Source organism: Azolla caroliniana, unplaced genomic scaffold (genome assembly GCF_043228905.1).
Source record: "Azolla caroliniana isolate FFs.n. ecotype wild unplaced genomic scaffold, voAzoCaro1.0.p SCAF_5, whole genome shotgun sequence".
Lineage (NCBI taxonomy): Eukaryota > Viridiplantae > Streptophyta > Polypodiopsida > Salviniales > Salviniaceae > Azolla > Azolla caroliniana.
Genome location: NW_028230440.1, coordinates 9,024,153 through 9,039,306, shown reverse-complemented (window position 1 = coordinate 9,039,306; position 15,154 = coordinate 9,024,153). Strand labels below are relative to the sequence as shown.

The 15,154-nt window shown below is 39.5% G+C and overlaps 2 protein-coding genes across 2 annotated transcripts; one reads left to right on the top strand and one right to left on the bottom strand.

The window, feature by feature from the left end:
• The first annotated feature begins 2,250 nt into the window (after window positions 1–2,250).
• LOC147864078 (tubby-like protein 4) lies at window positions 2,251–5,813 on the top strand. The gene is made up of 9 exons (XM_087320130.1): window positions 2,251–3,524; window positions 3,954–4,068; window positions 4,163–4,345; window positions 4,451–4,506; window positions 4,601–4,703; window positions 4,985–5,071; window positions 5,177–5,269; window positions 5,346–5,413; window positions 5,545–5,813. The coding sequence occupies exons 1-9, from the start codon at window positions 2,893–2,895 to the stop codon at window positions 5,618–5,620; spliced, it is 1,413 nt and encodes a 470-aa protein (XP_087176256.1). The 5' UTR covers window positions 2,251–2,892; the 3' UTR covers window positions 5,621–5,813.
• Window positions 5,814–6,983: 1,170 nt separating this feature from the next.
• LOC147864077 (Ribosomal protein L24e family protein) lies at window positions 6,984–9,815 on the bottom strand. Its single transcript, XM_087320428.1, has 4 exons — window positions 9,659–9,815; window positions 9,374–9,487; window positions 7,992–8,128; window positions 6,984–7,392 (listed from the first exon to the last, which is right to left on the bottom strand). Exons 1-4 carry the CDS (start codon window positions 9,737–9,739, stop codon window positions 7,212–7,214), a joined length of 513 nt encoding a protein of 170 aa, XP_087176554.1. The 5' UTR covers window positions 9,740–9,815; the 3' UTR covers window positions 6,984–7,211.
• Window positions 9,816–15,154: the final 5,339 nt, after the last annotated feature.

Genomic DNA, 15,154 nt, shown 5'->3' with positions numbered 1-15,154 from the left:
GAGAGGCTAAAACTTGATATCATGTGTATGAATGATGACAATTTCGGACTATGGGCACTATGTTAATAATAACAAGAAACAATGAGTATGGTTTACATAGGGGTGAAAATCAAAGGGGTGGCTCGTGAACCTCAACATAATCTTATCTTTACTCCAAGTCCTCTTCTAAACATTGATTGTCATCACTATAATAGAATTTTTGTGGATGGGTCATTTAATGTTCATGAGTACACTCTCTTTGCACATGACTAGGTTTGGCTTTTCCAATGAGTACATATGTGGACGACAAAGAGTCGACCAAGTTTAAAAAATGATTGATTATGCATGTACATATCACATAAGTATGAGAAGGAGAACTAGTGGTCCTCATGTACAAAAAGGGTCACCACAATCATGGTGTGTTGTCTGGATATGTATTAATAGGATATATTACTCTTGACTTATAGTGCAGACATTCTCTTTCTTTATTTCCACATGTTTGCTATTTGAATGGTGATTAGATCAATACACGCTCACAATCACATTTTTAAATATTGAGAATCGAGATATTTTGTTGCAAGCCTAGCTTAGAATATGACGCCAACTTCAAATTCAGACAATATACCCATAAACCAAACCAAGAAGCCTTTTCGAAAGTACTCTTCGCAGAATCTTAATCCTAACACCCAAAGTCTTTTCAAATCTTTCTAGAAGTGCTTAAACTATGTTAAAGATTCTCTACATTCGGGATCCCCCCATATCTATAGAATAAGTAAGGTGTGACTTGATCAACACAAAATCCAAAACAAGGTATATTGTAGTGCATCTCCAATAAAATCTTACAATATTTTATTAATAGCATGAATACATTGCTTGAAATAAAAAACAATGGGGCAAAAGCTAACCACATCTTGTGATGGGGGCTTATTGGGAGCTGAACATTGTCTAAAAAATAGAAATTTATTGGCTTAATTGAAGCAAAAGCAGGTATTGAAGTATAGATCAATGGAGAACCCCATGAAACTTAAGTTAAGTGTGCTCTCCACACAAGTTTCTCGAGAACAAAACGATGGGATGGTGTTAAAACAAGACATTGCATGCCAAAGCAAAACATGAAAACATAGGCCTTAATTAATATTTAACTTTCCATGTATCATTAACTACTCTACATTCCCAAGTAAACATGCCCAAATTTTATATATTAAAAGGATGTGGTGGTAAAGCTCATGGGTTCAAGTTTAAACCACTAGGTTTGGGTTGACTCATTTTAACTTCTTCTAGTTACAAGTTCCACCACACAAGCACTTTACTCTTTGACATCGAAATGGACACATTTCCCACGCTACAGAGATCAGAAGTGATAAGAGGGATCGCTCTTTGAAAAGGCAGATGTCGGCACAAATAATGGCAAGCTTGCACGCGTGCGAGTGTGGTCCGTCTAATATGCCATTAAAATGGAGTGCATGGTCCTTCCAGGAAGGCCATGGGACACATATAAGTAAGTATGTAATGGAGGGTAGAAGCACACGGTCAGGAGGAGGGCTCATGGCTGCGTTTGTTTGTTTGTCCGCCCGCCTGCCCGCCTGCCCATTGCCATGGCATTGAGATAAAAGCTTAGCCCATTCATTCTTAGCTTTTGGTCTTCTTGTTGAAACACATGTATGTACTTACATACATATACATGATTACATATTGATATATATACATATGTATGTATGTATGCATAAAGTGACAGGTCCTGTTTTTAGGGTTTATTAGCCCGCCTGAAACCCTAAATTCCTCACCCTGTGAAAAGAAAACGAAAAAGAAAAGCAGAAGGAGAACAGAGGTTCTGCTGCTGCTGCTGCTGCCTGCTGCAGGGCACGAGAATCCATTCTCTGCATTTCTGATTCATCCTCGATCCACGCGTCGCATCAGAAACAGAGAAGGAACAAGATCAAGTACACACACACACACACACACACACACACACACTGTCTCTTTCTTCCCTCTGTAAATATGTTTTTCTTTTCTCTGTCTCCTTCTGCTTTCTTCTCTCTGTAAACTATTATTTGATTTCTGTTTCTCTCTCTCTCTCTCTCTCTGTGTTTTTCTGTATCGAAATGTACCTTCATGTCCAGTTTTTTCGAAAAGCTTTTCTACTGTCACGTGATACCCCCTTCATCCACTGTAGACTTCCTATTCTCCATTTGAGAGTCACGTGAGTCGTGACCACGAAAATATACAATTATTATTGCTGTATTCAGACAAAAAAAATAAATACAAAAACCTGTAAGCCATAATCATTTTCTGTTGTTAAGCATTGAATGTAGGACTTTCATGTTGGAAAGGTTTAGTCTGCTACGTTGTTATCGATCATAGTATGATATAATATAGATTAGCCTTGATTTGTTGTGCAGACATTGGTTGGTTATTACATAAGGAGCCCATTATTAGTAATATTCATTCCAGAGATAGGTTTTAGAATATTGGATCAAATTCGGATAGGAATATGTTTTGGAATTGTGGGTTAAACTCAGAGAGGATTAGGGTTAGCACCCCAAAATATTGAATTTTGGTTAAAATTCGGAGAAGATTAGGGTTTGGCCAAGAGGAGATATTGCAATTTAGGTTAGAGAGCATTATTAGGGCTGGGGAAAATACGGTCGGATACAGGTTAAATTCATAGAGGATTGGGGTTTGGCCAGAAAAATATTACCTGATTTAATCTAAGGCCTCGAATTTAAGTTAAATTCAGAGAGAATTAGGGTTTGGGCAAAAAATGTTATATTTCCTGAACATAGATTAAATTGAGTGTTGGTCAAAGAAACATTTTCTCAAATTAATCAGAGTTCTTGAATTTAGGTTGATTTCATTAAGGGATTGCATTTTGTCTGGGCAGCAGTTTTCTTGAAATTAATCAAGAATCCTGAAATGTCAAAATTCAAGAGATCTTTCTTCTCCCCTCAGCAGATATACAAATCATTGTATACCACAAGCCCATCTCTTAGTGCTGATTCTTCGATGCCAGAGAACTACAACAAGCCAGCCACTCAATCGTCAGGTCTTCATCTTTGTAGGGGAACTTCAGTGGTATGCGAAAGATTAGAGGTGGCAAAAGAAAACAAGCCACCTATACTCATTCGTAGTAATAGAGCCCATACTCAACGATCCATTTTAGAGTATATTGTAGAAGAAGAAGAGCCTTGCCCTAAAGGCTTTATAGCAATAGAATATAGCCGGAGTACAGGCGATGTTATGAATTCATTAGAAACCCAAAGCGTAGGCTCAAGAGAGCCACTGACTGCATTGTCAGGGAATATTATTGCATCAGTAAAGCCTACGTGGAATAGTATTGCACGTGATTTGAATTCCTCGGCATTTAGTATCCCGAAAGAGCAACATCATTCACATGTTTTGTGTGGGAAGCGTGAACACAACAACAAAGAAGAACCTAATTCTTTGCTCATCAAATCTCCTACTCCTCTGTGTCCTCGGCATGTTTGGGACGATGATTCTAGTTGTGATGCTGCCCCATTATCTTCTTGGTCTTCTCTTGGAAATCGGTATTACAATTGGAATATTCACAAGAACTCTAGATATGGATATTTTCCAACTGTTTCTCTCATACTGCTGATTGCTCGCTAACATTATGAGCTTCTGAAGGCAAGGCAGACCATACAGTGTGCAGATGTTGCTTGTAGAAGCTCATAATGTTGAAGATTGAAGAGAAATATGAGAGAACGTGGGCTCTTTCCCACATGGAAAATGTCCAAAAACGTTTTATATTAATTAATGGATTTGCTTTGGTTTTCCATCTGAGGTCAAAGCTCATATTTTTGAACAATGTAAGAAATTGGGAATGAGAAATGCCCCGAACTTCCTGTGACAGTTATAATAGTTTCTTTTCCTTCATGGATTTAGTCTATTTCACATGCATGCATTAGTGGAATTTCAATCCATCATTGATGTTCGGTTTTATGTTTACTCACCAGGTACTTACTATGTAGGCCCTTGCCTTTAGATGTTGGCCGATGCGCATGCTACATAGTTCGTGAAAGAGAGGGATCAGCTGGAGATGGCCCTATAGTCTACTCTCTTTATACAGATGTATTATATATACATAGCTTTCACATTTTTTGGGAATGAATTGTTGGTATTCTCATGATTGTTCTCTTATAGTTATGGTTGTTTCTTTATACAGGAAGGACATGGGAGACAAGACAGGAAGCTTGCTGTTGCTCGGCATAGATGGAGATCTGGGCGGTCTGAGTTTGTCATCAGCCAGCATGGGGCCAGAGTATTTCTTGGTTCCAAGTGTGAAGAAGGCTTACTTGGACAAGTCACAGCGAACATTGTCGGTTCGCGCTATTCCATTTGGGATGAGGTATGTATCAGGACCAATCTTTCTATCGTGCGGATTATGTATAACAATAATAATGTCTACATGACATAAATCATGTTTCCATGTAACAAGAAGAATTTGTTGCAGATGTCTTCTTCAGAGCGTAAATATCAAGGATGCAGACATCAACTTGGTGTCGTAATGTATATTACAGTACTTGATGTTTTCTTTAGTGTAATGTGATATGTGGAGCATTATGATTTAATTGGCCATTCGTTAATCTTTTATTTGAACCAGGTTTGAGCCAACCATAACTACATTTACGGGTGCCTTTAAGGTCATGCGGGTTTATGTTCCGAAGTACAAATCTCTATATATGAATACTAGTGGAACCACCCAGGTAAACTTTTCATGTTTAAATGAGAGAATGTGGAGATATTGTTGATGTTGTAGTCAGATGGGAAGGGGGGGATGTTGCAAATGGTTACCGAACCATATAGCCATTCCTGGCTATTATGAGAAAGAAAGAAAGGTATATTAACATCTTCTAAGGCCAAAATTGGCCAATGAGAGAGTAGCAAGAGTGAGATAAGAAGCTGGCAAATGGAAATCCTATGTTTATGAAATTTATTCATTGTAGTTTGTGTCTCTGTGAATAATTTTTGATTGTCTAACTTGCAGCATGATCCTGTGGGGCTTCCTAAAGGTTGGGAGGGAAACTCTAGCCAAGCATATGAGCTTTGTTCACGAAAACCTCACTATAATAGGGTAACCAAGCTATCATGCTCTCATATTCTAGCGGTTGATGACTTTGAGTCTACCAAAGCTTATGTATGAGATCACTTGCTGCTGCTTTTTTCTCATGTCTTACAGCTATTGAGACGATATGAATTAGATTATCGAGATCGAACCAGAGGTGGATACAAGATTCAAACCTCATCGAAGAACTTCCAACTAGTCATGGAGGTGCTCATTTTACCAAACTTTTGTTGTTATTGGACATAATTTTTTGGTAAGTATTTTTTTATAATTTTTCATTCAGGAACATGGGAAACAAGTAATCTTGCAACATGGAAAGGTCGGAAACTCCAAATATGTCATGGAATACCGGTAATAAACACAGTTCTTGCTAAGTGTATCATATTGATGTATTTCTAATACTAATAAGATTCCAATGGGACCCCTCATGATAGGGGAGTTAGATTTTTTTGTGCCTAAAGATGGATTTGGATTTCTAACAGCTTTCCACTGAATGCATACCAAGCTTTTGGCATTTGCCTGGCATCCATTGACTCAAAGCTATGTTGCTCAGTCTGAAAGGGCCAAGGAATTCTTTAGCTCAAATTTGAAAATTACAAGAGTTGTTTTAACTGGATATAATGGGAAGTCAACAATGTTACTGCCTCAAAGTCCTTCTGAAAACAAAAGTCTGTAAAAAGTTACCTTTGGCATCAATGTTAAAGTTTTTGCAATGAATAAAGTGAGTGAAAATGGCCTATGATTTTTACAAGTTTTTTTATGCAATTGAGTAAAATGTCACTTCCAATTTTTTGATGGATATGTTGAGTTCTTACTGGTGCAATGGTTGTGTAAAATGGTTACTTTGCAACTTTTTAATTGCAATTGTTCAATGACATGTTAGGGGGATTTACCTTATGCAGAGAGGATGGTTTCACATTAATATAAGAGAGGACAACTCAATTGAGAGATTAGTTAGTAAAATGTTATTGATGCTTTCCAGTGTGTGTATAAATGTTTGTTTGGTATGATAAAAGGATGGATTTTACTGAAAAGCTGAAAATTTGAAATTAACAAACAACCATTTTAAATCATACAATCAAACATTAAAACCCCTGTTCAATCAAGTATATAGGAGTAGTTGCTAGCCGCATCAATGTTGACATTGTGCCTTATAATAATGAAACTGAAAGCATTGAGAGTACTCTTTTCCTGTCATATGTTTTGTTACTATAAAGCCTGTAGATTTGTTCTGTTCACCAAAAATAGATGCAGTGCATCTATAAAATGACCACAGACCCAGGCACATAACCAAATCAGACAACCATCCTCATAACCAAGTCAGACAAATCTTGCAGGTAAATCAATTTTGTACCATGGTTCATTAGTCAGTCATGCTTGAATCACGACTTGCATATTGAATCCTAGCAACTAGCTTTATGGGCACCACAGTGACGTTTGTCATTGCAATTTGCCTCTTCTCACTTCTTGCAAAGCTACATGTGATGAGCAAGCATATTTTCAACGACACTCTTCACAATTCTTTACACAGATTTTTTGATCAAGTTTCTACAAATAGACATAGATATATTGGTGGATACATCTGTAGATTGATAGATATATCTCCATCCATCTATCTATAGATACAATATGTGCACATTTTAAAAAATCCCTCTTTTCCAAGAATTTCAGAAAACTAGTTTCTAGATGATTTTTATCTGTAGATACATTTATTGAGGACTTCTCTCATGCAAATCCTTAATTGACACATTTTAATAGATGCATTAATGACTGTCCTCATAAAAAATCTTAACTAACACATTTTAATAGATAAAACATACAAATGAATGTCTTCTAAAGAATTAGGTGACAAAAAGTGGGAAGTAAAAAACCCATAAACTCAGCAAAAATCTTATGTAAACAAACTTGTATCCTACCAACCAAAACAAAAATCTCAATTCTGGATTGATTAACCAATGTGTTTCCCCACATCCATGTGTAAAAAGAGTACATTCCCTGTGTTTACAGCTTGACAGTTTGACCTGGAGAAAGAGCAAACAGATTCTAATGCTCTGCCAACTTACATGAGAATCAAGCCATATGATTTATCCTCTCAAAAGTGTAAGGGAAACATTGGTCTTACACCCTAAATAACAAATGAGAGTAAAGATCACTCTTCCATCGATCTGGACTCCTCTACCTTTGAAGCCTCGACTCGCACCTTTAACTTCTCTTTCTTCTTTGGAAGGGTCAAGCTTGGGTCTTCTTGCAAGGCAAGTGGGGCCTTCACCAAATGTATATTTTGCTCCAGTTCTAAAGCAGCTGCCTTCTTTTCCTTCTTCACCTTCATCCTGTGATGAATGAAATTAAGAAACAAGATAATAAGTTCACACATGCTTCTTTGAATAGCCATTGGGTGAACTTTGACAGGAAGCAATAGCATCATCGAAGGTGGATCGTTTCTCAAAGATTCCCATACACTGGTCTCAACTGAAAGGCCTAGGCCTAGGCCTCTCAAAAAAGTACATGCACATAGAGCTTTTTTAAAATATGTATATGTATACACATGTACATACATTTATAATGTGGTATGCACATACATACACGTACACGTATAGCACAATCAAGTATGTGATATGTATGCACATTAGTATAAGCATACATACACATGCTTCAATGCATTATATGTTGTATGTGCATACACATATACACCCATGCTGCACATATTATGTGTGTACTGTATAAATATTGATGTATGGATTATCAGATGTGTAATAGTTATTAGACACTGTAGCAAGTGAGGCTCTATAGACATCCTTCAGGTTACAGTAATTAATATTTAAAACCTCCAAAAATCAAATTGTTCACTTGAACTTAATCATACAATACTTTATGCTTTATCCAACAAAACTACCACCATCTAAATTTTAATGGCTAGCACAAATGTTACCTGCTCTCCCAGAACTTCTCTTCCCTCTTAAGTCGAATCTCTTCAATCTTCTTCATAGCCTTAACAGCACTGGCAACAACGTTCCTGTCATAGCGCTCTGGTCTATTGCGTTTCCTCTCAAACTCAAATGTTGCATCCTGATGTAATGCACACAATTAGCAATTTAACTTCTTAATTGTATGGCAAGAATTATAATTACATTCATCATCTATAAAGCTCAATAACAAGCATAACAAATTGATTTATTGATCTCATCTTTCCCCCATTTACCAAATTAGGAATAAAGTTCGAAACCTCTTTTCCACCATCCCCGTCAATTCAAATTTACAACCAACACTATTGCAAAAAAGCACAATACCAGAAAACTTCCGCAAGAACAATTCAAGAACTAAGCAAATATCACAATGCTATTTCATCATGGTTTCTATTGTGGTTCCTTTCTTATACCAGATATCCTGGCGATAATCTTACATAAATAGCAGTGGCCTTCTTTGTGAGGGAAGTTTGGTTTCATTGGCACATGTCGAATAACAATACTAGTATTATATTCGAAGAGAACCCTAGGATAATGAAGAACCATCCGTGTCAATTTAAATTTACAACCAACACTATAGCAAAAAGGCATAATACCAGAAAACTTCTGCAAGAACTAAGTAAATATCTCAATGCTATTTCATCATGGTTTCTATTGTGGTTCCTTTCTTATGCCAGATATCCTGGTGATAATCTTACATAAATAGCAGTGACCTGCTTTGTGTGGGAAGTTGGTTTCATTGGCACATGTCGAATAACAATACTAGTATTATAATCTAAGAGAACCCTAGGAGAATGAAGAATCCATTTTCCTAGGGAATTCTGTTTGCCTAGCACATGAGGAAAAATAACACTAGTGTTATATTCCCTTTGGAGAATGAAATTTATATTTCCCTGGTAGATTTCTTATGATTATTCCTCTGCAGCAAGTCGACCATTTCAATGATTGGTATAAAAAAAAAACCAAATCTGCTTATCATCGTCCTAGTTAAAACATTAATCTACTGATCGCAATTCATCCTATTTCTGTGCAACTAAAATTAGATGCGAGTTTCGATTATAAAATAATGCAGTATCCTCACTAAAATCTTTCTTCATAACCTTTATTGGTTAAAGGTTGGACTAGGTAAAACCATAATTATTGCTAGAGATGGAAATAATAAATACAAATAAGACTGAAGAATAAGGCAGAACATGGCATCCTCACAAATTTTTTCTTCCCGCATAACCTTTATCAGTTAAATAGAAATTAATCTTCTTTCTTCTCACTTAATCTTTTCATCAATTGAGCTGAGAACTCTGATTTGAACAGAAATTGGTCGGGATGTTTTCGAACCAGTAAAACATACCTGAGTGAGTTCTTTACCATGAAGCTTGCGGTAAGCTTTCGTCCACTTCACCTTTCGAGGATTTCTCTTCATTTTGAAGTTCTTATGGCATTTCGATCTGCAGAATCTGAAGATCTACAAGGACGAGGAAGGGACGTATGAACAAACAAAGTAGGATAGAAAAAAATGGAGAAGAATAGGAAGAGGAGGGTGGGGAGGAGAAGAGAAACAACCAGAGAAAAAGGGGGATGCAATTAGGGTTTAAGAGACGTGTAGAGGAGAGGAGAGCAGAGAACAGAGGCTTACTTTGGCATCATTGCGGACGTACTGGATGCCATGGCCAGGGTAGATGGTGGAAGAGCAGAACCAACACTTCTCTAATCTCATGGTTTCGTCGTCGTCACTGCCGCCGCCGCGACACAGAAGCAGCAGAAACGCAGATACAGACACACACACACAGAGAGAGAGAGAGAGAGAGAGAGAGAGAGAGAGATTAGGCTAAAACTCTTTTGTGCTTTGCACACATAAGAAGTTAGAACAAATCAAATCATGTATGTATGTATGTATGTAATGTATATATGTATGTATGTATGTATGTATGTATGTAATGTATATATGTATCATGTATGTATGTATGTAGAGAGTACGTTGGAGCCAAATCATAATTAGGCCCGGTGAGGAAATCGCAGACACGGACGGTGCAGGACACGTTTTGAATGGCGCGTGTGATCTGCACCGTTCAATCTCTATCCACAAAAATCGCGCGCCTAAAACCCAACCTGGGGTCTGACGAGCCTCTGTCACATCTAACCCGGGTCTGTCACACCTAACCCAAGTCTGACAAGCTATTTTGTAACACCTAAACCTAACCCGGGTACATGATCCTAACCCGGATACTTAAACCTAACCCGGGTACACGAACCTAACTCGGTGCATGCACCTAACCCGGGGTACCCGATTAAAATTTCTGAAGAGATCATTGTTTAAGAAAGATGCTCAGATTACTCAAAAATATCAAAAACTCTTTTTAAAATACAAAATTGCATGATTTTACATATAAAAATCACATGATACAATGTAATAAAAAACTATGAGATCAAGGCTCTTGTTCAAAGGATGGCAAGATACACCCACAATTTTTGCAACAGTTTGCATTGGAGCCTCTTGAAGTCAATGTCAAACCATTACAATGCAAACACCGAACCTTCTCAGTGTCACGTATTGGCAACCGCCTCTTAGCACGATGAGCACCTCTTTGTAGTTTGCTAGTGTGTGTTTTGGTTGTGTTTGGGGAGCTGCCAATAAGTTCTTGTGAAATGTTGGGCATGGCTCCTCTTTTCACACCAATTTGTTGCTCCCAACATATTGAAACTCCCGATGCCATATTGGTTGTTGCCGATGCACCCATAGATAAGAGCAATTCCTTTCAAAAATCTACCATGAGTTGCCGACAATGCTCAAGAGCTGCACTATTCATTGCTCCCCATCCTTGCTCGAGAAGTTGAAGTGCTTTGAATCCATAGTTTGATGTGCTTCTAACTTTATTTCTTCCCTTTCGTCAACTTCTACATTCATCTTGACTTCTACTTCTTGTGTCGACTCTAGTTCTCTATCCATTGTGGCATCATCCATTTGCATTTGGGTTGCATGATCTATATATGGTAGTGATCCACATAGTGATGGCATATGTCACTCAACGATCATCCGAATGGCAAGCAAATGCTTACATTTACTTGCAAACTCTTGACAATCACAATATGAACATTGGAGTGAGACATCGTACCATACAGTGGGAGTGGTCATGCTCAATATTCGAAACCAATATCGAGCCTCGTCCACAATATGCACTGAGTTGCTATAAGTCACATATCTTTCTAGTATCCTCTCAGCTTCTTTAAGTCTTGACCTTTGATCCTTACAATTTGCATGGGGTTGGAATCTACCACTCTCACATATCTCTTGTCGTTGCATGTACCATTCTACCACGCCCCCCCCCCCCCCCCCCCCCCCCCCACAAGGTAGTGTACATGAGAAATTGCCAATGTCTCTCCACAAGATTGGTAGTGTACATGAGAAATTGCCAATGTCTCTCCACAAGATTGGTAGTGTCAACAAGTCCATAATTGAATAGTCTACCAAACTTTGGCCATAGACTCCTCCAAACACAAGTTTGTCCACACCATCCACATTCGATATTTTGCCAAACTCCAGGTTTATCTGAGTATTCTTGTCTTACCTCCTCACACATAGCATTGAAGGATGATTCGCTAATGCAATGCATGAGTTGGCACATCCTTTGGTAGAGGGGGTTTCTTTCGGCAACACTCATTTTGGGCAACAAGTTGTCAACCTATGATTTTTTTGCATGGAACTGACACAATAAAAGACGACAATGTGTCTGTGAGCATTCACCATTTGTGACAATCCAAGATTCACGGTCTTGAGCAATTACATTAGATATGGCATTATATGATGTCCACGATTTATCAATGACTATCGCATTTGGCCTTACCCTAGGCATCCTAGCAAATATGACTTTCAAGCAAGTTTCTAATGCCAATTGCTCATGATTTGAGCCCTTATCATAACTACAAATCATATACCATAGTGGGATACCTATTATCATCATGGCATTTGGTGCAACAACTGCATATAATGGGAACCCAAATTGATTAGTTTAAAATGTGGAGTCGATTGCCCAAGAGTTGTTTTGTGACAATCACTCACACATTTCCAATATCCACTTATCTTGATGTATGAAGATAAATGGTTGTCGAGCTAGAGACCCCTTTGGACCAGGCAAGTATGGTTGGACATGTGCTACTTTGCCTAGATCTCGGAGTGCATAAGCATCTTGCATCATCAAAGAACAATCAACTTCCGACAATGTGATACCTATTTTTAACGTATTGGCCATGTTATGTACCTCCTTTGGTATCATAAAGAATCTAAAAGTGACAAGTTCTAATGGAGTAGCCTTGGACTTGTGATATGCTTCTTTTCGCATGCTCATCCGTGCAACATGCCTTGCACAACCAACATAAAAAAGGTCATCTTTACAACATTCTATTACATTAGGATGGACCGGCAAGTGGTACACATCAGGTCTCGTTCTTGGGACATGGCCTGAATGGCATCCGTATACATAATGCTCATGATCCCATGTTTATCCCCTTCATTCACTCTTACATTCAAATGAAAACTACATCCAAAACGCTTTGAACCCTTGTGCAAGCGAGTGTCGAATACGAGTGTATAATGGCCGTATTCACACCGTCCCTTTGGAGAACCCAAGTTTGGGCTATTTCTGTAAATAGCATAAAGGGCAGTTGCCCTAGGATAGTCACTATATATAGTGACTTTGTAACCTTTAGTGGTGGTTGTGGTCATTTGTAACTGTTGCTATTAAGAAAAAAAACTTTTCTTTATGCCTCTCTCTCTCTCTCTCTCTGTGTGTATCTTGTTCATTCTCATACGCAAGTCCTTCAACATCACAGATGTTGTTTGTTCTTCTACATTGACGACCTTGTCCCCAACATTTGGTATCAGAGTGTTGGAGGTTCTTCAACTCGCTGCTGGCCGTCATAGTACACCACACAACATTCTGTTTCTGTTTTTCTTGAAGAACAGAGAAGAGAAAAGACAAACAAGAAGTTTGCATCTCACTGTGTTAAATCACTAATTGGAGTAAGCTAGCCGGCTGTACTCTGTCCCAGAGAAGAGAGAAGACAAACAAGAAGTCTGCATCTCACTGTGTTAAATCACTAATTGGAGTAAGCTAGCCGGCTGTACTTTGTCCCTGTGATTGTAACCACCTGAGATTGGTCTCTAGGCAACAACCAAATTCGTGCTTCATTCGGCTGATCGACATTCGGGAGGATTAGTTGGATCCGTCCCTCTCATTGCTGCAGTCATCCGAAGCAGAATCGGCCTAAACAATCGGTTTCTTGTGATCGGTATTCGGCATACAATCGGAAGCTAACTGGAGTCACTCCAAGAAGGTTCAACAAACAAGTATCCGAAACCAAAACGACTCGGGTTCAAGACCGACTAGAACGATATCAGGTGAGCCGGCCGGCTGCACCCCACTAAGGTTCCTAATAAACTCCGAACAGAGTCTTACCAACCGAAACCAAATCAGATGGCATCAACATCCGGCTCATCGAAGATGAGTCTAAGGAGGTTCGACGGTTTGAACTTCAACTCTGGAAGGAACAAATGCAAGACTATCTCATAGTCAAGGGTCAGATAGACCCAATTGAGAATGAAAATGCTCCAGAAGCATACAAGGGAAACGAGTGGCTAAAGTTGGACAGAATCGTCCGCGCCACGATTCGGATGCACTTGTCGGAGTTAGTGTACTTCACAGTGCAATCATGTTCGACAACTTTTGAACTTTGGAAAACACTATTGGAAACTTATGAAAAGAAGGTCGCCGCAACGAAGATGTATCTGATCCGGCACCTCTACAACTTGCGGATGAAAGAATCCGATTCGGTTCAGGCACACCTCAACGAGTACGAAAGCCTAAGCTCCCAAATATCGTCATATCGTCTCAGGGGACGGCAATAGAGGATGAACTCAGAGCAATGATACTCATGAGTAGTCTCCCCTCTTCTTGGGAAACTTTCGTCACAATCGTGTGCAATGCTTCAACAACTACCATTAAGTACTCCGAAATCACGAGCGCAATCCTGACTGAAGCAGCTCGGAGAAAGTCTTTTGCCAAAGACTTGGCAGATGAAGCTTACGTAGTACAAGGTTCGACCGACTGATTGAACAACCGGGGAAGAAGTTCTTCCCGACCGCCGAACAATCAGCGAAGCTGGAGCAAGTCCCGGGACAAACGAATCTGCAACTACTGCAAGAAACCGGGACACATCAAAGCTAACTATTGGGCACTCAAAGCAAAAACCGACAAAGCTCAGAGAGAGGATCAGAAGAGTAGCCGGCATGAGGAGGTCAACTATGTCGGCTCTTCAACCGAAATTTTGATGACCGACCGGAACATACTGTCCATAGAGAACCTAGTCGAATCAGAAGTTCTGCTTATGACTGAGGAATCGAGCACATGGCTCTTGGACTCGGGCGCATTGTATCATGTGACACCTCACCAATCTCAGTTTCGGCAATACTCAGACCGGCACTCTGACTCAGTTCGAGTCGGGAACTCACAACACTGTGCCATAATCGGAATCGGCACCGTAGAGCTCAACCTTCCAAGTGGCTCTACACTCGTACTACACAACGTCTGACACGTTCCTGAGCTTTCAAGACCCTTGATATCAGTCAGACAACCTGACGAAACCGGCATCCGTGCCGGGTTCTCATCAGGAGGGTGGACACTCCACAAAGGGAACCTCCTGCTTGCTCGAGGACCAAAGGTACACTCTTTGTATTTGTACCCTTTATATGTCACACTCAAAGAGGGTGACTTATTTTTGGTTGATATCCCCGTGTCATCGTTATGGCATAGACGACTTGGACACCTCAGCAAGGCCGACATAACGCACCTATCCAAAGCCGGTTACATCCCCAAGCTCTCCTTCTCAAATCACCAATTCTATGAGCATTGCCAGTGTGGCAAACAGGTAGCCGCATCACACCCGACATCATCACCAAGAGAATCGAGTCCCCTCAATTTGGTCCACTCGAACGTCTGTGGCCCGATGCCACATCAGTCTCTCGGCGGTGCTTCGTACTTCGTCAGTTTTATTGACGACTCGACTTGGAAGGTGTGGGCTTACCCCATTAGAACCAAAGATCGGGTGTTCTCGATCTTCTCCGAATGGCTTGCAATGG

Excerpts from the sequence above, each read along its gene's own strand:
- LOC147864077 (XM_087320428.1), bottom strand. The coding sequence starts at position 9,739 with ATGAGATTAGAGAAGTGTTGGTTCTGCTCTTCCACCATCTACCCTGGC. Across the intron at positions 8,129-9,373 it reads ATGGTAAAGAACTCACTCAG|GATGCAACATTTGAGTTTGA; the intron begins GTATGTTTTACT and ends GCATTACATCAG. Across the intron at positions 7,393-7,991 it reads GAGAAGTTCTGGGAGAGCAG|GATGAAGGTGAAGAAGGAAA; the intron begins GTAACATTTGTG and ends CATTCATCACAG.
- LOC147864078 (XM_087320130.1), top strand. The coding sequence starts at position 2,893 with ATGTCAAAATTCAAGAGATCTTTCTTCTCCCCTCAGCAGATATACAAA. Across the intron at positions 3,525-3,953 it reads TGGTCTTCTCTTGGAAATCG|GTACTTACTATGTAGGCCCT; the intron begins GTATTACAATTG and ends TTTACTCACCAG. Across the intron at positions 5,270-5,345 it reads ACTTCCAACTAGTCATGGAG|GAACATGGGAAACAAGTAAT; the intron begins GTGCTCATTTTA and ends TTTTTCATTCAG.